Source organism: Microchirus variegatus (assembly GCF_963457635.1).
Source record: "Microchirus variegatus genome assembly, chromosome: 3".
NCBI lineage: Eukaryota > Metazoa > Chordata > Actinopteri > Pleuronectiformes > Soleidae > Microchirus > Microchirus variegatus.
The window spans coordinates 17008456-17035289 of record NC_139804.1 but is presented as its reverse complement, the minus strand read 5'-3'; the positions used below and the strand labels follow the sequence as shown (position 1 = coordinate 17035289).

Below are 26834 nucleotides of genomic sequence, written 5' to 3'. Positions count from 1 at the left end.
CAGGATGTGTGGGTCACAGACCAAGGAGCAGCTGGTGGAGCTGTCATCAGAAGCCACACCTCACCCCGCTCATATCTGGTGGAGGGACCCCACGGGATCATCAGGTCGAAATCGACGCCATCTCATCGCCATGCATCCTTTGCCAGAGCAGAACAGCAGTGGTGCAGCTGAGCAGATCTGGGGAGGGGTTCTGGAAAGACCTTCAGAGGGACAACCTGCAATAACATCACCACAGCAGAACGTTTCCAGAACCACCATCTACTCTTACCAGAACCAGGTCCGGGAGCGCTGTGACAAGACAGACCCGGTTGGACTTGTATTTTGCTTATTGCAAACTTTAAAGAGTATGAAAAGTTAAATAGAAGTTAAGTGTGTTTGATACTGTGATTGAGCTATTTTGTTTTTTGGAATGTAAATGTAGGTGTAGAGTACGGCCAGCACAGGGTTGTTTTGTATTATATTTGCATTTATGTTTTCTAAGCTAAGGTTAAACTGCTGTGTGTCTGTTGTGAGGTGAATGGTTCAGATAGGAGCAGACCTTCCAGCCACAGGGGCAGAATAACCCCCGAAGGTCCTGCTAAATAAATGGCAGTCTACCCACTGATTCTAGAAAGGGGAGACATGGTGTAAACGACAGTATGTGCCTGATGATGTGTGTGCATGACTCGCGTGTGTTTTAACAACACGACAAGGCTATCACCACTTTCATGTGACATCAAGTTATGCATTTTATGGCTCCCAAAACCCCAGTTCTGCACTAATAAAAAGTTAAAATTATTTTAAAAAATTACAAATTCTCCAAAACTCTTGTCATGTCTACCAGCCTCGATTCATTGTGACCTACCACCACAGTAATAGCCACTCTGCAAAAGATGGTGAAACACACAAATTGGTTCCCAGATTCGTCTATAGGCCCTTTTCTACAGTAAAATACCCAAAAACATTAGCATCAGGGTGAGGATGGATACAAGCTTTTACTTCCAGTGATATTATATAATGCACACTCTTCAAGCAGCTATTCAAAGTCGTTCAGACATCTTTCAGGTTGAAAGATCTTGAGTGAATGATACAAAAGTATAACCTCTCCATGGTTTTTTTTCTGGTGTGTTCGATGTGCATTTGTGACGTCAAACATGACTCAGCAAAGGGAAAAACAAAGAAAGCTCCTCTGCTTCCATTAGAAAGGAGTCAATCGACTTTTCTTTTTTTAGCGGGTTCATAACAGACATTTTGAAAGGTCACAGTAAGAAAAGCACTTGTGTAAATAATCAAATGAACAGTGGCTGAGTTCCATTTCGCTTCACTCACTGTTACAGCAGGCTCACTCTCCTGACTTTTTTGAAGTACAAAGAGCCATAAGAGCCATTGGTAATGTTATCAGTGACACCTGGAGCAACTGCGGCCTAACAACACAGGTCAGGTGTTCAATTCCCCGGCTCGTCTACATGTTGCTGTGTCCCTTGGCAAGACACTTACCACCCAAGTTGCTCTTGAAAACTGTGCCAACAGTGTGAGAATGGGTATGATAGCAGTGTGATAGACAAGCAACTATGAACAACTGTCAAGAATAAGAGTAAGAATTTGAGCTCCTGTATTGAAGCCTTGTGATTCGTGACATTTTGTAGATGGAAGTTCACAGATGTTGTCTGCAGCCAGGCTTCTACTGGACAATACCAGCTGTTCTAATGAAGAAGACCTGAAAGTAGCAAAGACCAATAACTTATCAGAAAAATATTAACAGACAATGTAAATCAAGTCGATAGTAGGCTAATTATTCCATGCAAATGGATTTATTTTCAATGCCAACGGAGCTGCCCCCTGGTGGCTATTCAATATATTGTTAACTCCAGGTTGCCTTCAGGGATGAGACCACAGGACTACATCCATGTGTTGTCTGCAGTCTATGTGAAAAGAGTGCTTCTAGACTAGAAAACAAAACATACAAACCTGTGTTTTTCCTGCTTAAACATGTTCAAATGATTGAAATGAACAGAGATTCTAGTTGGAGTAAACTTTGTTCACAGCACTGCAGGCTGATACAAAGCCCATCTTATTAATGTGTGGCTCTCACAGTAAGAGCAATAACTCAAAATATGCAGGGAGACATGCAGGGAGATATTCACCTGCGGCTCGCTTATTAATAATCGCACACATTACTTCCTGCTTCACCGACACACCTCTTGTCAACACAGAAAGAGCAGACTCAACGGAAGCGCAGAATGAAATTTGAAGCCACTGAACAGAAAAGCACAGCTGACGTTCTGCGATGAGCAGATAACTGGGATCGAGGCATATATGACGTCCTTGTTCCCCGGGTCCACAGGACCTTTTATTATTATTATTATTATTATTATTTTAATCCTGCGTTGGTATTTTGGACAGCTCCATCATTACCTGACGTATCAAACAAAGACAACTATGGACTATAGAAAAAAAAGGTGCTGCGCTCTCCTCCTGACTCACCTGCAGTTCACTGACAGCTGCCAGGAAACGAGTTCTGCTGTTTCTCTCAAGATTACACATAGGTCTACTTTCAATGGATGAGTGACTTTTTGTCAATAAGTAAATAAATAAATAAAGTGGATCATCACAACGGCTTTATAGTCCCAGTCAGTGATATATCTATAGCTGATTCAGATAGTTACATTAAATAGTGATTGTTGTGATTATTTATTGCATTTTAATGTGCTTGGAACTGTGGAAACCTGCCTGTGAGGTTTTGGTGACGTGTGCGCACTGTGCCACCTGCGCCGTGCACCGAGATTAGACCAGGTTAGAGCTGGACCTGTTAAGGTAAAGCGGGGTTCCCCGTTCCCCGTTCCCCGTCCGGTCTAAACCGGGTAACATAGGTACGACTCCTCCTTGAACCACAAACTGCAGACCAAGGTAAGCCCATACCAGTACAAACACACATTTATCCTATGGATATCTATATTTATTTTACTCATATAAACCAAATAAGAAATGAATGTGCGTCATCTGTGAACGCGTAGTTGAACATGCTCTGGAAAAGCGTAATTTCCTGATTTACAAAAAGTATTTTTGTTTATGGATTTCTCAGAGGATATGTGTGTAACCGCAGCCATGTGCACGCACGAAAACAAAAGAAACCAGCAGGAAACTTTTTAGATGAATGGAGAGTGGACCAAAATGGGGATAACAGATGTTAAAATACAGAGAAGGGCTATTGTGTGTTGCCAGCACACTCATGCAAACAGTATGTTTACTCTGCTCCTTTCACTTACATGGAATTATTATAAAAGCTGCCAAGGCAATAGCACCAATTCATTCCTACTACTCAGGGACACACAGGCCTTTCCACAATGGCGCCAAATATAATCAAAAAGGACACACGGACACACACACTTACACACACCTGAGGGAGGAGTGTTATCTGAGTTCCGCCTCAGAAAGCAGCACCACCACAACTGCAAAGGCTAGATTTGAACCAAGGCCACAGATAAATACAACTGAGACCTTCCTGTGTCATAATACTACGAGAAAAACACACTTATCAGAAAAATGTAGTGGCCTCAGTTTTGGTTCCCATTGTTCGTCCCATCTCTGTCCTCCCACACATCTGTTCTCCCCTCACAAAACACAAACAACCCAGATGTCACCCCGTCACAGGGCGGCATGTACAAGCAAACACGAAACTGTAATGATATTCAGGCAGCAGGGTGCCAACATAATGCACCTAAGCCCTTCTCACCTGGAGAGGAGTCTACGTCGTGTTTGCGATGCAGGTCAAACATAAATCAGCTCACAGAGCTCCTCCCCCTGTGGCTCTGTGAGCTTATTCACCATACATATTCAAAAACACGATGGGGAAACTCAACATGGGTCACAGCGTGACTTGGCACACACTCTACCGACACTGTAAAACTTTGCAAATGAGAGAATGTAAGTATGCATACATTTTTTAAGTTGATCCTCATGAAGTTCGTCCCTTGAATGGTCTGGTACGGCCTTTTTGTATGTTCAGATGTGACACGTTTAAGATGCAGTGAGTGGAATAATAGAGCAGCCTTCATATAACTGTGCTGCATCCTGGACATTTGTGGGGATCAGTGGTAGAACCAGTCGCCTTTCATCGGCGGTTGTGGGTTCAAGTCACGGCTCTGCAATTCTACAAGATACGACGATACACACCAAGAAATCAAAGTATGAGACTGTACCTTTTGCTGTCGCTCCAGTGGTACCCTATCAGGGTACAAGAACTGTACCTTTCTTAGGGCCTGATTTACTAAAGCTTTGCGCGTGCAAAAACGTGTGCAAACTGGATTGCACACGCAGATTAGCGTTGATGCTGATCTACTAACAGGGCGCAACGAGGAGCGCATCCCTCAGACGGGCAAAATAGCACCCGCAACCCATTTAGCGTTCTTGCCTTAATGCATATGCAATATGGGGCGTTTACACGCTATTTTGCGTGTGATGGGAGGAGAAAATGTAAATATGTTATTTTAGCACGCGCAAAGTGATTTATCAAAACCTGAAACTGATTGCGGTGTTTATTTTTGCGTCTATATTTAGCACGTTTGAAAGGCAGGTCTTAAATGGCACAGCGGTGCGCGGCGCGCACATGGCTGCGGTTATTTATAGTTATATATATTTGTAAATCAGAAAATTACGCGTTTCCAGAGCATGTTCAACTACGCGTTCACAGATGACGCACATTCATTTCTTATTTGGTATATCTGAATAAATTAAACATAGATATCCAGAGGAGAAATGCGTGTTTGTACTGGTATGGGCTTACCTTGGTCTGCAGTTTGTGGTTCAAGGAGGAGTCTATGTTCCCCGGTTAAGACCGGAGGAACGGGGAACCCCGCTTTACCTTAACGGGTCCAGCTCTAACCTGGTCTACACGGCGAAGCGCAGGCGGCACAGTGCGCACACGTCACCAAAACCTCACAGGCAGGTTACCCTAACCCTAACCCTTCCAGTTCCAGGCACATTTAAATGCAATAAATAATCACAACAATCACTATTTAATGTAACTATCTGAATCAGCTATATATATATCATCTATATCGATTGTCCCGTCGCCTCTGACGTCAGATCATAGACTGTTGGCACGCGTAATGGAAACTCAGCCTGACTGAATTAACACAGATGAAACCAGGGACGGACTGGGACTAAAAAGCCGTTCTGATGATCCGCTTTATTTATTTATTTACTTATTGACAAGAAAGTCACTCATCCGTTAGATCCATAGAAACAGCAGAACTCGCTCCCTGGCAGCTGTCAGTGAGCTGCAGGTGAGTCAGGAGGAGAGCGCAGCACCTTCTTTTTTTACGTCAGGTAATGATGGAGCTGTCCAAAATACCGACGCAGGATTATAATAATAATAATAATAATAATGATAATATAAAAAGGTCCTATGGACCCGGGGAACAATATGTCATATATCCCTCGATCCCAGTTATCTGCTCATCGCAGAACGTCACTTTCTGTTCAGTGGCTTCAAATTTAATTCAGCGCTTCCGTTGAGTCTGCTCTTTCTCCATGTGGACAACTCTTGACTCACGCAAAATCCTCATTTAAATAGGGCGGTCTTAACCACTTCTGCGCCTGTAGTCAATTGCGGCCGCAATCTTAGTAGTTCACCCGCAAAACGTAACCCAGTAGCGGGCGCAGTCTTTCTGCTTGCGCAAGCAATTTAGCGCTCTCTATTTGGAATCTTAGTAAATCAGGACCTTAGTGTGTACAGGTACATTTTTGTCACTCGGGGTGCAGAAATGTTTCTTTAGAGGTACAAACCAGCAGGTACAAATTTTAAAGGTAAGGTGCTTGTATCCTGATATCTTCCCTGTCAGATGTGGGCTTGTGTGGGCCTTTTCCACAGCGCCACTTGGAAAGCGATTATTAAAACATTAAAAATACACAATTAGAAATAAAATTATTGACATTTTGTCTGTTTAAAAAGGATAAGAAAGAATGCAAAGTGTATTATGTATGTAGATCATATATGTAAAACTGAAATGACAAAAATCTTTAGGAAAAAAACATGCTTTCCAATTACACTGTAACATGTTTAGACCCCCCTCAAATTTTGCATTTGAGGCTTTCAGGGAGTCTTGAGTGTTAATCAGGGGGGTCTAACCCCCCCAGACCCCCCTGTATTTCGCACAGTGCATCATACCCATTCACCTGCTGTCAGCACAGCAGCCAGGAGCAATGCATGAGGTTAAGTGTCATTGCCATTGCTCAAGGATACATCAACATGAACCAACTAAACCGAGTCAGGAATCGAACCCACAACCTTTGAGTTGAAAGATGACTTGATGATTGTTCCTATAGTGTCCGCATACAAAGTGTAGCAACTCTGATTAAACACCAAGTTAAACCTTGGTCAATGACGACAAGAGTCGAAGTAGAGTTTCACCGTTTACTGTCAGATATCTTCACTGACGTGGTGAAAATTGTAAATAAAGAAATAAAAATATAAATCCGTGCATCTTTGGACACGTTTGAAAGCACGCCTCCTCACAGCAATGTTGCACGGCTGGTCATAGAGCTTCGTGACAACGAGCGTTCCCACAGACTCGGCACTTCGGTGCTGTAAATGTTTTTAAATGTTTGAAGAAAAAAATCTAATCAAAAGTCAGATTCGCTATTATCAACTTTGAGATGATCCACTTCCGTTTTGGAATATGCTGGTGTTTTTGTTTGTGCTTGTGTTTTGGGATTTGTGTGTGTTTTTCGGTTTTGTGTCGTTTTGTTTTTGCAGCGTGTTTCTGTTGATGAATGTGTTTTGGTGTTTCTGCAGATAATTTTTCTTTTGCAGCCCGTTTCTCATGTTGTGTTTGTTGGTGTTTTTGAATCTGCAGTATTTGTGGATGTGCAGCTCGTTTCTCCTCCTGCATGTGTTTTGGGTCGGTGCAGTGTTTGCCGGCCACCGTAGTTTTCTCACTTGTTTCTGTGCCTGACATACACATCTCCCAAGAAGCTACACTTTCCTTTTAATGATTTCAAAATGGGTTCCAATCATTATTTTTTGCCATGACTGCTGATGTTAGACTTTCTGACCAATCACTGTCCACCCAGACATAAGCATCACAGGTTTGAGTTCATCTCATAAGATTTTCAAGACATGTCCATTTTTTTCTTTTACCTCTCTCTATTTTTAACCTTCCAAGGGGCAGATAAACAGTGCAGACTTGTTTTCTTTAAGCTCCACCCGAATTCAATTCCCTTATTCAAACAAGTGCTACACACAACCTGGTGAGATGTTTGAGTTCAAACAGCTTATTAAGTTTCCTGCTTAGACATAACACAGTGAGACATGAGGGGTGGTGGGTAAAGGCTGCATTTAAAACAGTGTGGTCACTTTACAAGTCAGTTTACACTGGTAGATTAGGGCAGGGATTCTCAAACACTGGGTCGGGAACCATAGATGGTTAATGGGAGGTTGTAATGAAAAATGAAGTTGTATTTTGTATATCACCTTTTGTAAATAATATATTTACAAATTCAAAAATGATATTAGATGTTAAATGTTCTCCTTTCACAACTGATATTGTGATTTGGGTCACAATCATTGACTTTTGTGTAAATGTATTCATTGTAATTAAAATAAATTTGCTGTCATACATTGTCAATCTGACTCATGGCAATCACTTTTTAATACTATATATTATATTAATTAATGCCAATTATCAATTCATCAATATTGAAAATACAACATCATGTTTAAAAGGATAGTTATGGATAGATATGTTTTTTGGTTGTTAAAGTGTGGTTCTATGACGTACTGATGCATTGTGTGCAGAACAGCTTAAGTATACACTCTTAAAAATGAAAGTGCTAAGTAGAACCATATAAGGTTCTCCGGCTTTTTAAAAACCCTTTATTCAGGAAAGGGGTTTTAAAGGGTTCTCTGGATCAAAATGGTTCTTACTGGAACCATTAGTGTTACCAAGAACCATTGAGAAGAAAATGGTTCCAGGTAGAACCTCAGCCCTTGTAGAAGGACCCTTTTGGAACCCTTATTTCTAAGAGTTTACAATATCATAGGAATTTATTGGCTGATTTACCTCACTTTGAAGAAAACCAAGAATTTTACACAGGATCTGCAGGTCTACTGTTGCCTGATATCATAAGTTTGTGTCACTGAGGTAAATCCAAACAAAAACCTTTAAACGATGAAGTCACACAAAAACTAATTACCTCCTTGTTTGTTTGTCTGTCTGTCTGTTAGTTAGCAACATAACTCGAAAAATTCACGGTCGGATTTGGATGGCATTTTCAGGAAATGTCCGCAATGGGACCAGGAACAAGTTATTAAATTGTGGGCGTGATCTCTAGATGCTATCACTGGTTACAACACATGTGTCTGCAAACGTATTCCTAAGATAATTTCTAGACCTAAGGAGGCTTTTGCTCAGTGGCTAAAATTCAGTATTTATGTCTTGTATTCCTGCTGGCTGCAGTGTCTCCAAATTGGTACAAAAACACTTGAACTCTCCCTTTAAGTGATCACAATCTACAATAACTGCAGATTAGTTAACCCTGTAAGACCCAAATTAAGAAAAACCTAAAAAAAAAAATATTTGACCATTCAGATGTTGTTGTAGGAGGCCTTAGATGCAGAAATCAAAGAGTTTTTGGAAAAAAAATGTTAATGTGCGTTTTTAGAGAAACGTTGTAATTTTACAACGTTGGGCTTTGGTGGTAGCAGAATTTCTGTCTTTGTACTCACTTTGTCTGAACAACAATTCACAACAACTAAGGGTTCATTTGCAGGTTTGATTGCTTACTTAGCTCCATAAATGTATATAACATTTAAATATAATCACACATTAGTCATATTTTTATGAAAGCATTTATTAAAAATAAATAAATAAATACATAAACAGGATAAAGTTCTAGTTTTTTTCTATCAACTTTTTCATTCCTTTTTTCTTTTCATGACAAACTTTCATTGTTCATGAAAACAGTTGAAAAGCAAAGGCGAACATTACACTTGCTGCATTGTGTGTTGGTGAATCCTTTATTGCAGCATCCTCTCCCTGTCTTCATGTCCTTGTGTTTATCCAATGGCAGGTGTTCACATCTCTTGAATGGTCTCTTCTGAGCATTCAGAGGCTTCATGATGTCACTGTCTGTGTTGCTGGGCTCTCTTTGCCTGAAGATGAAATCCAGACCAGAAAAATCAGTGTTGGGACTGATGAAATATTTCTTCGGCCAGCGACACCTGTCACGGTGCATGATGTGTTTGTTTGTTTTTTCGCTCGATGTCCACGTAATTATCAGCTGGACAGTCCATGGGTGGTTGGTTTACTTTGTCCACTTGTTGACAGACATCTTCATCTGAGTCTTCATCACTCTCATCAGTGTCATTGAGTTCCATCTCAACTTCACTCTCTCCAGTTTGGATGATATCAATCACATCCTGCACACTGTATCACGGCTCTTGCTGGTGGCATTCTGGAAAAAAAGCAATGAATTAACATGTATAAATACGCTTTTTATATTGTAGTACATAATCTGAAGGAATAGATAGGGTGGTGGACCAAGTCCTCTGGGTAGAAATGCTTTCAAGGCAGACAATACTGTCTGCTGATTGTAAGTCACTTTGGACTGAAGCATCTGCTAAATGCCCTACATGTAAATGTAATTGTCTGAGCCTATGGTCTCTACTTATCATACTAAAAGAAAAACATGCAAACCCCCACTTACATCCACACCCCACATTCAGGAACATTTACACCTTTCCCAGAATTGAATTGTCTGTTGATATCCTCGTTGTGGACAAAGACATGGGATTTTAGCTCAGTCTGATCAAATTAACTATGTATTTTTTTAGACATAAAACTTTAAAATCAGTCAAATTTGACCAGAACACAACACAAGGGTATAATGTATGTAATGTATACTGTTCATGTATAAAGAAAATCCTCTGTTTCAGGCAGTGATGTTGTGGAGGGAATACAACCTGTCTGTGCCCATTGAAACAAGCCTGCTATTTTTGCTACCACCAAGACCCAGTGTTGTAAAATTACAACAAATATGTAACAAGCTCTAAATTAAATTTGATGCATCTATTCCACAATAACTAAATATGTACATGTTCTACACATTATAATAACATCCAAAAAAAATATAAAAGACATTTGACTTACTTTAATCTGATGAATCCAGTCCAATGAAACAAAGAGGTTTTGTTCGGAGGAAATCTTGAAAAGTTGTGTGCGTTCATGGCCATAAAGTGGGACTTATAAACAAATGTAACATCCACTAACACTGTGAGAGTGAACATTAAGACCCAATGACTATGTACATGTGGTAAAAAACCACAAAAGTAAAAGTAAAAGTAAAGCGACGCTTGATTTGTTCTCTCGCGTTTGTCCTCACAGGCTCCCGTAGAAACATGGCGTCGTGGCAATGCAGTAGCGGCCCGCGACCATGTTATTTTACATGACTTTTTGAAACACTACGAAAATGAAACAAAAACTATTATACAGTGACTAGATGATGCAGGAGCACATAATATGTATACAAAAGTGGATTTTGGGTTATATAAACTCATAAATACTACACAGTGTCCCTTTAAGCATGAAAAATATGTTTTATGATGGAATATTGTTAAAACGTTGTTTTTTCCCCAAAAAAGTTTGACTTTTTCTCAACTGACCAACCCCCTCCTGACCAGACGCTCTTGCTCTTTACTTCTTCAGGAGCTTTCGAATACACTTCTGCTAATCATATATTGTGATATATTGTTATACGTCTGTCTTGTTATGTACCGATTGTGGCAAAATCACTGCAGCGTGATATTATCTTTATTGTGGCCAATGTTTTACATAACTTATACATTACCTTGTGATTCTCACGCTCAGTGAGGAGTTTTTTCTGCTAATAAATCTGCAATAAAGAAAAGGTGAAAAAAATGAAAAGACTGGCTTGTCAGGTTTAATGACACTCAAAGGAAGCAAAGAAAGTTTTATTCAACGCTGATTTATTCATAGACAAGTTTGTGTAAAAATAAGTGTAATTTAGTACATTATCAGTCATGATCTAATCTTTGTGCCGTAACACTTTCACTGTCTCTTAAAACTTTAAAACTAAACCCACAAATAACAAGTATTTACTCCTCATAAAAAGGTGGAAAAACAACTAACTACACAGTGCCATGTATCCAATAGAACTGAAACTCACTCAAAAGTTATGTCTTACACTTAAATTAGGGAAACTGTGTCAATATTCCGAAGTTAAATTAAATTTAAAGTTCAATGGTCAATGCGCTTAACAGATTTCCCCAAGTAAAAAAACTAATTTGAATAACTTTAATTAGGTTGGAAATAAAATTGTACAACCTTCTGCAGAAGAGTCCCAGATGTTTTTGTGGAAGCTTTTTCATTGTTCCCTCAGTTACAGGTCAAATACTGAGTGACTGCCTGTTTTCTTTTCCGTGAAAATAAGGAGAGGCAGACAGACTATCTTTTGCTGTAAAACACCCACATATTTTGATTTCTGTGTGACACACACAGAACAAAACACACACACTTTTATTCATAAGGAAAATGGATTTGCACTTTGATTGGCATGAAGTGAAATGAAGTATTTAGCTTATGCTTATGTGACACCACTTTTCTCTGATTATTGTTGTTCAAGTGCACAGATGCATATGGACACATTAATTATACCCATATATCCACATCCATATGGTACATTAATCAAACTCGAGTGGTCTTGGTGCCATTCTGCGACAGTGAGTACATGCAGACCTGCAATCACAGCATGATTCTACTGAAGTGTGTGCGTTTGTGATCACAGTCAACATGTAGGTCATCATTCTTTGAAATGTGACTTTTTCTGTGCATTTTGGCCTTTAATATAGACAGACTGACGGTTAGTTCTTTGTGGAAAATTCCATCATGTGCGAATGAAGGTTTACAAAGTTCACAGTCAGCCTGTTCTCATTGCAAGAGCATCATATACTGCTGCTCTGTCACGTCCCTAAAGGGTGTAATTCTGTACGTGAAGGAGACCCTGAGACACACTTGGCTGCACATGGACACTCAGATCAGCTGCCCTGAGTGTTCATCCACACTTTAACTTCACTGTGAGCATCAAGTCAGAACTATACAGTCACCGAAAATGTTGGTCATGTTATTGGTCGTGGAAATACTGATGGTAAAATAAGTCTGTCTGAGTGTGAGCCAACAGTCAATATCCACTAAGCCTAACCTAGATATTTATCTTAACCTTAACCTCAGTCATTTTCTTGGCCCCAACACTTACCTCAGTCTCTGACTGAATATCTATCGATAAAGCAAGTTGCGTCCGTCTGTCTGTATGTGACAGGCATATCTCACTGACCGTTAGTCAGATTGCCCTAAGACTTTGGATATGGGTTGAGCATGGCCCGATGGTGTGCATCCTTGATTTTCAGGAATTTAAAAGTTCGCTGATTTATCATGCTGCACTTTCGCTTATTTATCACGCTACACCAGGCAGGCAGCGGCTCATCAGCAGCAGCTGCGCTGTCTGGAGCGGGGAGGTGGGAGTGAAGAGGCTGTCCTCACGGTGGGTGAGACATTTTCACGCTGTTCACCGGAGAACATGGTGTTAGACTGAAACGGCAAAGCCGGTGTCCATTCACCAATACACAAGCACATATTTATTTAGCATTAGAATGCTACTACTTTGCGGCTAACTTGGCGAACCTGTTGCCAAAGGTAAGCTAGCGAGGCTACGATTAGCATTAGCGTAGGGCTAACATAATACAAACACTGTGCAACCTCATTAGGCCCAACGCAATTTAAAACAAAATGTTTGATTAGCATTAGCATAGCTAGCTGTTGTGACTGTCAGTCACAACAGCTAGCTATGTAGCCAGTGGTATTCCCATAGCGGGGTCGTACCTATGTTCCCCGGGTCCTAAGTTCCCCGTTTTTCCCAAAAAAGGTCCACTTTGTATGTAACAGGGGAACATAGGACCCTTTTTTTGAAAAAGGGTAGGGTTAGGATATATATATAGGAATACGTACTTCCCACGGGGCACTGCACTAGTTTTAAAAACACATGCAGACCTACTACTACTACACTAAGTGCCACAGGCACACTCTGTTTGGACCCTGCAAACCTTTACTAGTAATCAAATCTCAGGTGTCAGTGTGACCAAATTCTGCTCACACACTCTTCTCCTTCTGCTTCCACCTCTCCATCCAATATGTCCCATGACTCTGGCAATCTGTGTGTCATGTAAAATGAAGTGGCTCTGGGAATTCAGGAAAAGAGACAGAGAGATAAAATTGAAAGTGTGGTAGAAATTTTAAATGCCGAGTGTGTGTGTTGCTGGTGGTTAGGGCAATGACACACTGTAGAAGTGACAAGTTTCCTCTGATCAGCAGAGTTTCAGACTTGGAGGCAAACACACACACACACACACACACACACACACACACACACACACACACACACACACACACACACACACACACACACACACACACACACACACACACACACACACACACACACACACAGGAAAACCCCTCCTGGGTGAGCAGTTCTCCTTCACTGCAGTGTTTCTCTTCTTGATAAATTGTCATGTTTTTCTTCATACCTACTTATATATTTTTCAAAAAAATGCGAAATTAGTGCGAAGTACTGATTTGTTCTCTGAACAAATGTTGCAGAGTTAATCTGATTTCATTATTGATATCTGATTTCAAAAACATCAAAGGATCTTTTTCTTCTGGCTTCTCTGTTTAAGGGTTGCCACATTTGACAGGCTGAGGTATGCCCTTCGTGATGCAGCCCTCCCATTTCGCCAAAAAAAGTGAAAGAAAGGTGTGATTAACCCTCCCCTCACCGCCCGAAATCAGAGAAACTAGATGTTTGAGAAGGTAGTAATGTTTAACTGCCTATCTCAAATTAATTTTATTTCTCTCTATAGAGGTTTTACCAATAATGCAATGTATGAAAACACATCAGGAAACAGTCTTGCGCGCGCACACACACACACACATACACACCAAAACTCCTCCTGGAGCAACAACAGTCTTTTCCTCAGTGATAAATGTCAGCCTCCCTCCTCCTGAACACATATCGATGGTTATTTGGGCTTATTCCTCCAATCTGTTGTTCACCTCAGAGCCGAGATGGAATCCATTTCTGCCTGGTTGGCAGCGAGGGTGACAGTAGGACAAGGTAATTTGGCTGGCTGACACCCTCTAGTATCTCTGTGTCTGAGCTGCTGAGCTATATCTCAGCCCCTATTTCCAAAGTTTACCTCAAACAAACAAGAGCGTGCACAGATTTACCACCGTCCCCCCTCACAGCCCTCTCCTCTGAGACGTTCACACTGGTAAAGCCGAAATGAAACAAAGTTGGGACGCTCTGAGTGCTTATTAACTTTCATCTGGCTTTTGCAAACAATCTCCCGAGAAAGAAAAGGACGAGTTATACAAACTTTCTTTTATTTTTCACTGTTACTTGAGTTTACATCTGCTCAAGTACACAGGTTTCTGTGGGAATTCAAACAGTCAGAGGCCATTTCTTCAATAAAAAAGAGTGTGTGTCCTGCTCTACTTATATATACTTCTGTGAACTGGAAAACTAATTTGAAGAAATGTGGTGTCAATGGTTTTATGAGTTTTGTGTCCAAACAAGGAGGAGCCCACAGGCATGGCAAGTAAACATATATCTCATTTCCCAACGAAAGGGTGTAAAGAGACTTCTAAATACACCGGCCTTCATTAAATGTCAATCTGTACAGGAGTCTTGTGTCACAGTAAGTGTAATAAAAACAAATTAAATTTGTATGTAATCGTTGGATGTAAACCTTTTTTAACATTGGTCTCCAAAAACATTTTATTATAGTATTAGCAGTGTGTCAAGAAACATGACTATAATTTGTGTGTGTACTCTCATGCTTTAACACACACTATATGCATGAAACAATACATTAAGCAGTTTAGTTTTGCAAATAAAGCCTCACTTTTGCATATTCACACGTACAATCACCTTATACAAAATAAGATACTGAGACCACAGCTGAGCAGAAGTTGCATGGATAGTTCAGGTTGATCGAATTGTTATTAGTGGATAAACAAACAAGAACATGAGATTTTAGCCTCTTAACTGTTGCGGTTAGCCATTTCTGACTGAAAACTGAAATTTGAAAACTGCTCACTCTCCTCCACCAAAACACATAGAGAAAACATGTTTTTAAGTCACGGGATTTAAAAACACAAGCGTTGCTGGTCTACTCTCGCCTTTTTGGTAAGCTTGTTTCACTTTCAAGATTTTATAAGTCCCAAAAGAATACATTTTCACTAACAGAGGCAGCAGTTGATCAACAACTCCTATGTTTTGCATAGCAAAATGTCTAATTTTCTCAATGGGATTTGATTGAGAAAAGCAGATTCCAGTTGGAAAAGGCAGTAACAGTGAGAGAAACTGACAACAACACAAAGTGGCAAATGCCTGTGTATCAAGCTTGATCCCAGTATGCTGGGTGCGGGCACACCACAGTCAGCGCTGGCCTCAGCGCTTAAAAACCCTGAACTATCACTTTAAATACTTACAGTTAAGTTCGAGTAAAGTGAAGCAGATAATAAAATCCATTTAGGCACTTCAGTATGTATGCTGGTTGAAGAAAATGTGGTAACTAATAAAAACAATTCTTAAAGTTAAAGAGCACCTGAATCACATAAAAATCATTGATAATACATTGTGGCTAATCACAGTCGTCACTGGTGCTGTAAACATGTTATTGGAAAAGCTGCACAACATTTTGGCAGAGAATAGACAAAAGTGCATTGGGGAAAAATTGAGGAACGTCTTCCTGAGATCCCACATTAAATTTACCTTTATGAAATAAAAGACCTCTGTTTTTATTGCTGTTTAACCGTTTCCTTTGTTCAAAGCTACTAAAATTGAAAAAGCAGATTTCCTGCAAGCGACTGCTCCGAGGTGTGAAGCAGGCCAACTTTCTGCTCGTCTGTGTGAGCAGCAAGGCACTTGTTTATGTGGAGCCACATGGAATGATCAGTGTGAGGGGTCTGAGCCACAGAACATTTCAAGTACAGAACAAACAACAAGAGAGTCAGATGATACTGTACAATTAGAATTAATCAAAGGTAGGAGTGAAGAAAAGGTTAATATTTGGAATGGCTATATTAAAGAGTGGTGATTTTCCCCTGTGGGGGCCTCTAGATCCATGGGACACAATTACGAGGGTGGGCTGAAAGGTGCATAGGCTGACTAAGAAGTAATGCCAGAGCAATGAAACTTTCTGTGCATTATTAAGAAGTTTGAAAGCAAATTGAGATCTTTGAAAATCAGTACAAGTACTTTTGGCACAGTGGTGTTACCAAAGATTTGCAGAAAAAATGAGTACCTCAGGCACATTCATGTTGGCATGGTTGCTACATTAGGCGATGATGCTCCAGCTTAACAAACTGTGCAATAGCGAGCAGGTGAATTCAAGAGAGGTATGGAGAGCCTTGAAGATGACCCAAGGTCCTGCCAACTTGCCACAGCCACCAGCCAAGAAAACATTGATTGTATTCACCACACGGTGCTCAAAAGCACACCAGGGTGGTCCTGTCACAGGAGAACTTGGCAGGTGACCCAGAATGAATATTGGATGCACCACTTCGAGCTTGAGACAAATAGGCAGTTCATGGAATGGAAATACACTATATTGACAAAAGTATTCGGCCACAACTGTCAAGTATTGATTTCAGGTTCAGGCCCTTATCGCTAATGAAGGACAATCTTAATGCTTCAGCATAACAAGACATTTTAGGACAATGCTACGCTTCCAGGTTTGTGACAACAGTTCTATTCAAACATGATTCTGCCCCAGTGCACAAAGCAAGGACTAGAAAGACATGCTTTGATGAAGAACTTGACTGGCCCTGACCTCAACCCTATCGAGCACCTTTGATAATGAAGTGGGACAGAGATTGTGATCAGGATGAGAGCTTCTATACCAAGGGCATCCAGGTTCTGCAGCACTGATGGAAGAAGTACATACACTGTAGGGCAGACTATATTGTAAAATAAACCAAATTTGGTCAAATTCAACCATTGCATCATGGTCAGCATATGAACTTTTCAGAGCTCCATCTGTATTGATGTGCAGTTTGATGGTTTTGATTGGTCAACTGGCTCCACAGATTCTGAATTCACCTCGCGTGAAATGGCTGGTCAAGGAATTGTTTGGAGGTTCTAAGGGAACCAGAACATATAAAGTTAAAAACAAATAAAATAAAATAAAAAGTTAAATATGAGGTCGTGTTATTGCTGAGTGGCCACGATTTACCATATAAATTCAAAATTTCATTTAAATATCGTTTAAAATAAAAATAATTTGTTCAAGGGGCAGTGCAGATTGTGTCAGTCTCGGTCAAATGATATACTGCAAACAGCCGTTTAACCTATCGGGTCAGTACCATGGCAGAGCTAAAGTGGTCCTATCAACTTGAAAAGTACAATATGCAAGATTAAGCCTCAAAATATGTCATGGAGAAAATACTACAGTTTTGATTATATATTGCAGATCACATGCAAGCTTGCGATCTTGATTGTTTCAGTCTGGCATGCTGGCACTCAGTTTTACATTTTGCACCATCAAGAACCGTCAGCAGCAGGCAGGAACACACCTAACTTGATGTGTCAAGACGGGGATTTCTCAGAGATCGGTGGTGATGACAGGTGTGACTCCATGGATGAGCAGTGTGGGGCCCAGGTCCCGAGTCAGCAGCTCCAGCTGGTGTAAGTAGGCGGTGTAGCGCCGGGTGTCAGCTGGAGGGCGTGGCAAGTACAGGAAACGCACAGCAGGCGGTGGCCTGGCCTGGTCCAAGATCAGCTTATTGACAGCTGACAGGTAGTCATCCGACAGGCGTGTGGTGTTGCTTGGAAAGCTGTTAACGTAATCGTTGATTTCATCTTCATCATCCATTTTTGGCTTATTCTCTTCATTCGTGGTATCAGGGGATGGTGATCGCTTTTCCTTGCCCCACTTGCCTTGGCGCTGCCAGTGTAGCGCCACCTGCTGGTCCCAGGAGACTGGATATATCTGAGCTTTAATTCTCAACTCTTTCAGCAGCTGACGGAGCTTTTCCTCCGAGCCTTTCACACTTCGTCCGTCCTCCACGCAAAGGAAGAGACGGAGTTTAGCTTTTCGCCAAGCTCTCACCATGTTTAGGATGCAAGCCAGTTGTAGCAGGAAGAGAGAGCAAGTGTCGACGTAGCTGGAGCTGTCTGGACGCAAAAGGTTTACTGGCCAAACATCAACATACACAGCTCCCTTGAATGGTGAGGAGGAGGGAGGTGAGAGGACCTGAGCTCGGTCAAAGTTGTTGAAGTATCGAGCCAGCACCACGTTCTTTAGCATCTTCATGGCATCGGCAATGACGGCGACATACTCCTGAGGCCCCAGAACCTTTCCATCACCCAATTCCCCATGATCCTCTCTGTCACTGGACACCCGCAGAGAAGTGAAGTGGAAGAGAGGAGGTTGTTGCTCAAGCTCTGGAGAAGAACCTGCGGAATCAGACATCTGACTGACTGACAGGGTCGGATCAACCAGCTTGTCCTTTGGAAGACAGTCATCATAGAATCCAAGGACGAGGGTGTTTGGACGCATCCCACCTGGAAAGACGGGAAAATAGAAGATGAACATGTTACAATCAAAGAAAATGATTTCTTTTTACTGATCCTGCATTGAGGGACAGATGTGAAGAAAGAATGTGCTGGAGTGAGACGTGGAAGGGAAGCCAAAGAGATATAAGAAAACTCACTGGAATTCAAAAACTAAAAAAAAACATTTTCCCTTGAAATGTTGATGAAAGACTAAAGTAGTAAAACTACATAGTAATAGATTCTGATGACTGAACTTATTTAAGAATATCTCGCACCAAAAGATGAAGCACTGAAAGAGAGATAATTCACAGCTGAATTACTGACACAAGTTTAAATCACAATTAAAACAGACATGGTGAGAGTGTAATTGTAAGTGCTGACTACAGATGAAGTGTCATTTTTTGTGTAAGCACTAAAGGAAAGTTGAGTCGCAATCAAGATGGAGTTCAATTTAAGTTTAGTAAAAATGTTAGTACACTCAAAGAAACTGAAGTGGCAGTTTATCAACCACATTTCCAGAAAATTCCAAGTTCCAAAAATGCAAAAAAAACAAACAAAAAAAAACAACTAAAATCTCTAATTTGTTAAATCACTTGAACCTTTATTTATCAGCCAAAGGGACAAATCAAATATTAATTATATTTGTTAAACATACACAAACTGACTAAGAAATTGATGTCTGCACGACATAGCACATCACCTTTACTTTTATTTACACACAATAAAAAATACAAGTGTTAGACTTAAGCTGCTCAACAGCCTGTAGTTGCCATTGTGTGATTTTCCTCTTAATAATTTGTCACACATTGTCAAAAAGAGACAGATGTGGACTGCTGACAGGCCACTCAAGTTCACACACTTGCTCTACCAAGACATTCTGCTGGAATGTGTGTAGAATAAGGCCTGGCGCTGTTCTGCTGACATTTAGTTTCTGGGGAAAAGACGGGAACACATCGATATTGCTTCTGCATCAATGGCACGTTCAAATATGAGCAGATCACACAAACTGTGGCCACTGATGTTCCCACATACAGTACCATACCTACATAGCTGGATTTTGCATTTTTGGCACATAGAGTATGATGTCTTTTTTGTCCACATACAAACGGAACTTTTTTGACTGTCTTTCAGTCCATCTCTGATGAGTGCTGGTCCAGAAAACTGAGTGATGTTTCTGCGCAAATTTGATATCTGGCTTCATCTTTGTGTACAGTTTCAGGTTGCATTTGTTGATGCAATTTTTCCAAATACGTGACGATTGCAGTAGCACGATGGTTCAAAGGGCTCGATGTTCACAAATAACAGTTTCCAGCATTGGTGTTTATTCAGTGAGATTCTCTGTGACTTCCTGAGTCTTTATATGGTGGAAAAGAAAAATTGTTTGCAATCTTGCTCTGAGAAACATTGTTTTGTAACTTATTGTGAATTTTCTCATGAAGTTTGGCATGAAAATGTGACCCTCCAACAAACCTTTGGTGGATTTTTCTTTTAAAAAACAATAAAACCAATAAAGAAATGCCCTTTCTTGTTAGTAGTTAACCTCCTAATTCTTAATTCAATTTGTTGAAAACACTGAAAATCTCTTACATGTGCTTTTAATTGACAAATGAAGGTTTTTGGAGATTGGGTTTTCATTGTATTTTGAGAGAGCGTTCCAACTGAACTTGAAAAGGGGTTTGTAAATTGAAAAAAATAAAAATACAAAGAAGACAAAGGAGAAGAAAAATAATACCTCCTATAAAACCTCCAGGAAATAAAAGAACTCAACGGAGGGAGGGGGAACAAGGACAAGAGAACAACTTGGAAACAGAATAAACATAATTAATAACAAATTGATGATCAAGAATAAGGAAGTAATTAAACATAACATGTGCCACCTGCCATTAACTAACTAACTAAATTGGTTACTAGAAAAATAAATGTTTGGAGTTTGTATTGTTAAAGGGAAAGTCCAGTAAGACTGGACCAAAATTAATTAAGTAGTTAATAAGAAGAGAAATAGTGAAATGAGTTAATGTATTCATTTAATTGCGAGCACTGAAGTCATAAAAGATGTGGCTGTTAAACATAATTACATAATAAAACACACAACGATGGCCACACTGACCTAGTCCAGAGATGAAGAGCAAATGTTGGACACCATGACGCACAGAATCAGCCAAGGTGAGGTTGACAAACGCTTTGATGTTTAGATGGTCCACCAGAGATAACCAGGAGTCATACTGAGACTGCAGAGGATCTGACGGCATGGTGTCTGGAAGACAAACAAAAGAATGTGGCTGACAGTTCACTGGAAGTGAGATGATTTTCAGAGATGACGAAGGACAGTGACACAAAAGGCATACGAATGCAGACAGCTAGGAAGTGAGGATGAGAGATATAAGACGCAAAGACAAGAAATAGATGCATGAGGAATGACAGTAAGAACAGAATGCGAGACAGAGAACGATACATGTGAACAGGCAGACAGCTGATCAATCCTTTAAAATACTGTACATCTATATCCAGAGTGCAATGCAGAGGCCAAACCTACACAATTCTTAGATAATACTTGAAGTAGTTTGAGCTAGGTTCAGTTTTTCATCAGCATTAGTATTAGTGTAAGCAGTGTGTTCCCATCTCCCATTTGTTGCGCAAAATACTGTTTCACCACCCCAGGTGCCACCTTGCAGTATAGGTTTTTTTATGTATTGTATATGTATTGTTCTGTGTAGCAGTGTAGCTCACAAAATAGTATTTGTGCTCCAGTTTCTGTGATGAGAGGTAGCTCATACAGAGAGGTGGGGTTTCTCCTTTTGGTGGAGTATCCGCTAAAGTGAGTACTGCTCAGGAATAAACAAGGCAAGCGCATGTGTATGAGAACAGTTTCCTCTCGGCTCCATAGCGATAAAGGCGCGCCAGGTAAATTGATATTGTAATTTTTTATTCAGTGTAAGAATTACAATGTGTGGCGGGAGTGTGTGACAAAAGACCGAAAAGAATGACTGTCACGAGAGCCCTGTCATGCTATGTATCTGGCTGACTCAGCCCACGCGCTGCCTACCAAGTCAAGGTATTGTTCTCAGTTGAAACGTAAGCCTGACCCAGGGCTTTACCATTCCAAACCGTACCATGATGGACACACAGTAGTTGTCAGCACTGACTGAGCTGTGTGCGCCCTTTGCATCTGCAATATTCTCGCTAGGATGTTTGTGTACTTAAGAAAGACTTAAGAAAGATGCTCATTTGCAGCTTTGCTTTGACTTTGAATATATTCTTATCACACAAAAAACAGTGTTACATTTGAGGTGAACATAACACAAGACAGCCACTGAAAACATGAAATGTGACACAAGGAAAAACTGATTTTGGTCACTAAACAATAACCTTGTTTACCAAGACATTAGACAGCCTTCTCCAACTTTCTCCTTCTCCAGCATCTCCCATACAAAACTCAAAAGGAAACAGGAGCTGTTGATCCACTGTTAAATCCATCGCTAAGTTCAAATGCATTTTTTGTGACTTAAATGTTGTAAATCCTTCATTTGGGTTTAGTGAAAGCAAATTTAGCAAAAGGTGATAAACATCAAATCATCGACTTAAGCAGTTGTAAATTATATCTGGATAGCCTTTTGGTAAGTGGCTAAAATTAGTTTTTCCCTGGTGCTTCTAATGGAAGCAATATTTTCAGAGAGAATGAGCATGCCTGTCTTATGATAGTTCTCTGTACTGGGGGGTAAGCATAGGGCACACAAATGGAGCTTTCCTACTGTACATTTCCGACTCTAGTACAGTTCTGACTAAACTCGGTTTGGTATTGTTTTCCATCACTATAATACCTCCTTACCACGGGCGGAGTCATCATAGCACGGCTGCATGAAACTGCTGTGATGTGGATTTATACGCAACACATGCACACTAGCAAGTCCGGAGCACAGACTCCATCTGACACTGAAGTCACTGAAATGAAATTATGAGGAAGGGGTTGTGACGCGGCTCACCACTTATGGCAGTGCGGTCACGAAATACACCAGAATCCTCTGTTAAATGTTGAGATGACATTTTAGACAATTTATTTCTATATGTTGGAGATTAAGACATGTTTTCAGGATTTTTAAGTCTTTAACCCCGGATTTCCACTGGACACGGAATGTCAGCGGTGCGGTTCTGCTTCGTCCTATGCCCAGGGTCAATCTCTACCGGGCGCGTTACGGCAGGGGCACGGAGCCTTGGGAGCCAGCGGTATTCACAGAAGATTGCGCGATAATCTTGAACGGACGCGAGTTCGCGAGATCCCGCGATAGACTCTGTATAAAGGAAACAACAACAACACAGCTTCTTTTCATTCTCCGACGTGGAAGAACTGTTGATCTGGTGTCATAAATGATTGTATGTTTCTCCACTTCAGCAGTCAGTCTCTCGTCGTACATTATGACTCTCCGAGACACTCTGATTAATTGATTGTTAACCTGGCAGCACCAGTCACGGCATAATGTTGATGTGAAGTTGTGACAGGCTATATGACCTGCGTATTGTGTTTTATTTTGAAAGGGGGGCGGAAATATTTTACTTTGATTCTGTGTCGCTTTTCCTGTCTGGTGCGAACTGCTCTGTTGAAATTTACGAGGTTCAGCAGCGGCAACGGCAAAAATAGAACTGCTACCTATCGATAGGGCTGCGGCGCGGCGAGCCGCTTCTGGGACGCTGCTGAGACGCGTCTGGTGGAAATGCTCTCATTGATTAGAATGGAAGCGATTTGCAACGGCGACCGCGCCGCTGACGTTCCGCGGTTTAAACGCGCCCAGTGGAAATCCAGGGTAAGTCTACAGCTCGGCATTATTCGGTTTGATTCTTGTATTGGACGTCTCACATATGAATCTTCCAGTGACACTCTCTGCCAATCAGTGGCCGACAGTCTGCCGACATCACATTTAGTAAAAAAAAAAAATCCTGAGCCGAGTTGTGTTGGAACTCTGTAGTGGAAAAGCACCAAAAGTGGAGTCAGCATTTACAATGTGACATTACTACAAGAACACCAAAAGTCTGAACTATCACTTTAGGACCTCTTCTGTCTTCACATATAATATAAGATTTAAGGAAAACAGCAAGACCAGAGATAATAAAATATATATGGACTTATAGTACATTAGGAGTGCAATGTGGAAGTAGCTGGGAGTGCTGAACAACAAACTCCTTTTCAATATAATCACATGAATGAATGACTCCTTCATATTTCTCAAGACCAAGTGTTCCTTTGAATGAGAGAAGGGCTCTTTGGTGGCTAATGAACATATTAGTTTTCCACTGCGAAACACTCAAGAGGATGTGGATTCTGCCGACTCCATTCAGAGCCAGTCCCAGTGTTCCATCAACACATAAAGCCCTCTCTCCACACAGCTCCTCAAAAGACAAAGAAAACAATCAATGATTCCGCTCCTTTTAACCATCTGAGTGTGTGCCTCTGCATTGTGAGTATGATAACTTCCCTCAGCGTTAAACAGCAGCAGATGGGTCTAGCATGTTAAAAGGGGCCATTAAATGATGTACTGCCTCACTGGAAAATTGTATATATTATAATTTTTTTTGGAACAGTTCTTATCGGAAACCAGTCCAGAATGACAACACTGCAGTGGTGATATATTACTTTTTGTGCTAAAGAGTAAAAGAACGAATCACTCACACTGAGCTACAACTTCCTCCATCACCATCCCTGGTGTGTTTTGCTTGTAATTAATAGCTGCCCTCTCACAATAAGCTGATCACGGTTCAGTGCTTTTCCGAGACCACAGTTAAATCAAAGCAACACTACACAGCATGTCTACGATGATGAAGAGAATTCGCTGATATAATATTACCGAGTTGGCATAAAAGGAGAATGATAACGCAGAATACACAGTATTTACATAATTACATGTACTACTTTAAAGTTTAACGAGGGTTCCCAGACTTTGGCTGATATCAAATTCAAGGACTTTCCAGGACCAATTTCCTCAAATTCAATGACCAAATGTGCTGACACAGCTGAAGATGGGAGGGCAAATTGTAAGAGCAGCTTTGCCCATGGTGTCCAATTTTATTGATCTGCAGCTCGCTCAAGTGTCAATGTGACACAAGTGAATGTCCTTGGGATATTGGGAAAGATCTGTTCTGTATGGAATCTCATGTCAACGGCGGAGAGAGACAACGTACAGTGTCCACAGCACCACTAGTAATTGTGAAATGACATTTGTTCTACAAGGCTTTGTCTACCTACGTTAAGCAAGTAGGTGGTGTCGTAATAAACAAGGGAGACATTACCTAAATATCAACTTAACTTCTTTCTTGCACCAAATTCAAGAACATTCAATGACCCATGTCTATTTCGTGTGATTTTCAAAAAGTTGCAAGGGTCTTGAACATTTTTTTTTGAAAGTCACAAACTTTCGAGGATTTCAAGGACCTGTGGGAATCCTGCTTATATGTACTTCAGTCAAGAGCCTTGCTTTATGGAAGCAGGATTTAGGTTACATGTTAATAATATTTAAGTTTGAATATATAAGTATAATGAGTATAAGTGTAGCATTATAATCATGAGTAACATTCATTACAATTAAAGACTCAACAGTTACTCAGTTTTTAGAGGTTTGAATCTACTTCAGTCCTTACTCAGATCTCCCAGTTGTACGTGTCCAAGCACGTAAAGGCCGCTCTTCTTGATGTCATTGATGAAGGTGATGAGTCCCACAGTGCTGCGAGGGTTGGAGACCATCAGCAGGATTTGAGGCCTCCAGAACTTGACATGGTCTTTCCTCACATCCAGCATCAGCAGGTACTTGCGTACCTACAGGTAACAACACAGATTCGTTAGAACAGTTGTCAATGGGAAATTGTTTTTTTTTATTATTATTTTCAATCTCATCTTCCTCCTCCTCATTTGACCCTGTGGCCCACAGCAGCAACAGAACCAGCAGAAGAAGACTTCATTTTTCTAATTACATTTAATTAACAGCAGTTGATATGTGACAGAACTGGTGCAGAACAAAAGGAAATTCCTTCTGCTTGCAAGATCACTACAAGGTTTTATTTATGTGAGCAGAAATGGCTGCTGTTTCTCCCACATGTTGAGAGACATTCAGAGAGTCCGTCAATCTTGTGAAAAATGTGTAAATAAGGATTTGGCATGGGTTTCATGCAACAGCCTGTAATTAACCCTGTAATGAAGCATCTCTTATTTTTCTGTCAGTTCTTGCTCCTCATTGCTATCTGCTCTATCATATTGATTTATTTTCTGCTATGTTTCCTTTGGGATTCCATTGGCAGCAGGAGTAAACTGATAACACTGATTGAAAAAAAAAAAAGATTGAGATGCCCAGAGTTTAAAGCTGCTGCCAGTGTTGTTGTCTTTTAGCAAACTAATGTCTGTTGCTATGATATCATCCCCCGCTCTCCCACTTCATAAGCAGAGTGGACCGAAAAGGCATGCACTGACAGCTGGCAGTGTTGTGTCTTTTGACTGTCTTCTTTAAATTAATGTCATGGTCTATCACTTTTTGGTGTGTGTTTTGTCATTTTATTACTTGAAATATTGAAGGTGTAGTTCCATAGACTTTAGGACAGAGGTTTAGGACTTCAACCTTCAAATAATTTCTCCAAGATTATTTTGATGGTAGTTACAACAGGTATGCATCGACTACATTGGCACTATGCAAGAGAGCCACACAAAAACAACTACAACATTCTTTTATATAGCGTCACAAAAAAAATCACACTAAATCTACAATGTGAACAGGAAAAATCAACTGTGGCTTCAACTACAGTAGCAGCCACAAAGAAAAGACTAAGGACATAGCCCTGTGTAGACTAGGGGAACCAGGTGATCAAACCCCTGACCTTCCAGTTGAATGACAACCTGCTCTACCACTGAAGCACCACAACCCCTCCCCAATGCACTGAAGTCACATAACATAACATACAATAAGTCAAGTCAGCTGACATGCAGAGGAAGTGATCCGTATGGTAGATAATAAACTCTACCACAATGTAAACACTGCTGAATATTGTGTAGTTTGCTATATTTATGTTTGCCTGAGCAAAAACATTGTAGCTACTGAATAATTCATCATAAACACAGACACAGTACAGGACATAACAAAAATGAATCTACCTAATGCCTCTCAGTTTTGGAAAATTCATGAAACTGAAGACATTTAGTGTAATTTAAAAGTAATTTAATGGTTTTACGTGGGGTCAGGGGCAGTAAGATG

The 26834-nt window shown here is 40.6% G+C and overlaps 1 protein-coding gene across 1 annotated transcript in view; it reads right to left on the bottom strand.

Annotated features, from left to right (window-relative positions):
• Positions 1-17382: 17382 nt before the first annotated feature.
• Positions 17383-26834, bottom strand: part of LOC310924804 (solute carrier family 12 member 9) — a gene marked incomplete at its 5' end in the record, with an annotated part of 92269 nt that continues 82817 nt past the window's right edge. Inside the window, 3 exons of the mRNA XM_083886642.1 lie at positions 17383-18621; positions 20720-20866; positions 25237-25411. Of these exons, the coding sequence (XP_083742768.1) occupies positions 17660-18621; positions 20720-20866; positions 25237-25411 (1284 nt within the window). The 3' untranslated portion in view covers positions 17383-17659. The remainder of the gene's footprint in view (positions 18622-20719; positions 20867-25236; positions 25412-26834) is intronic.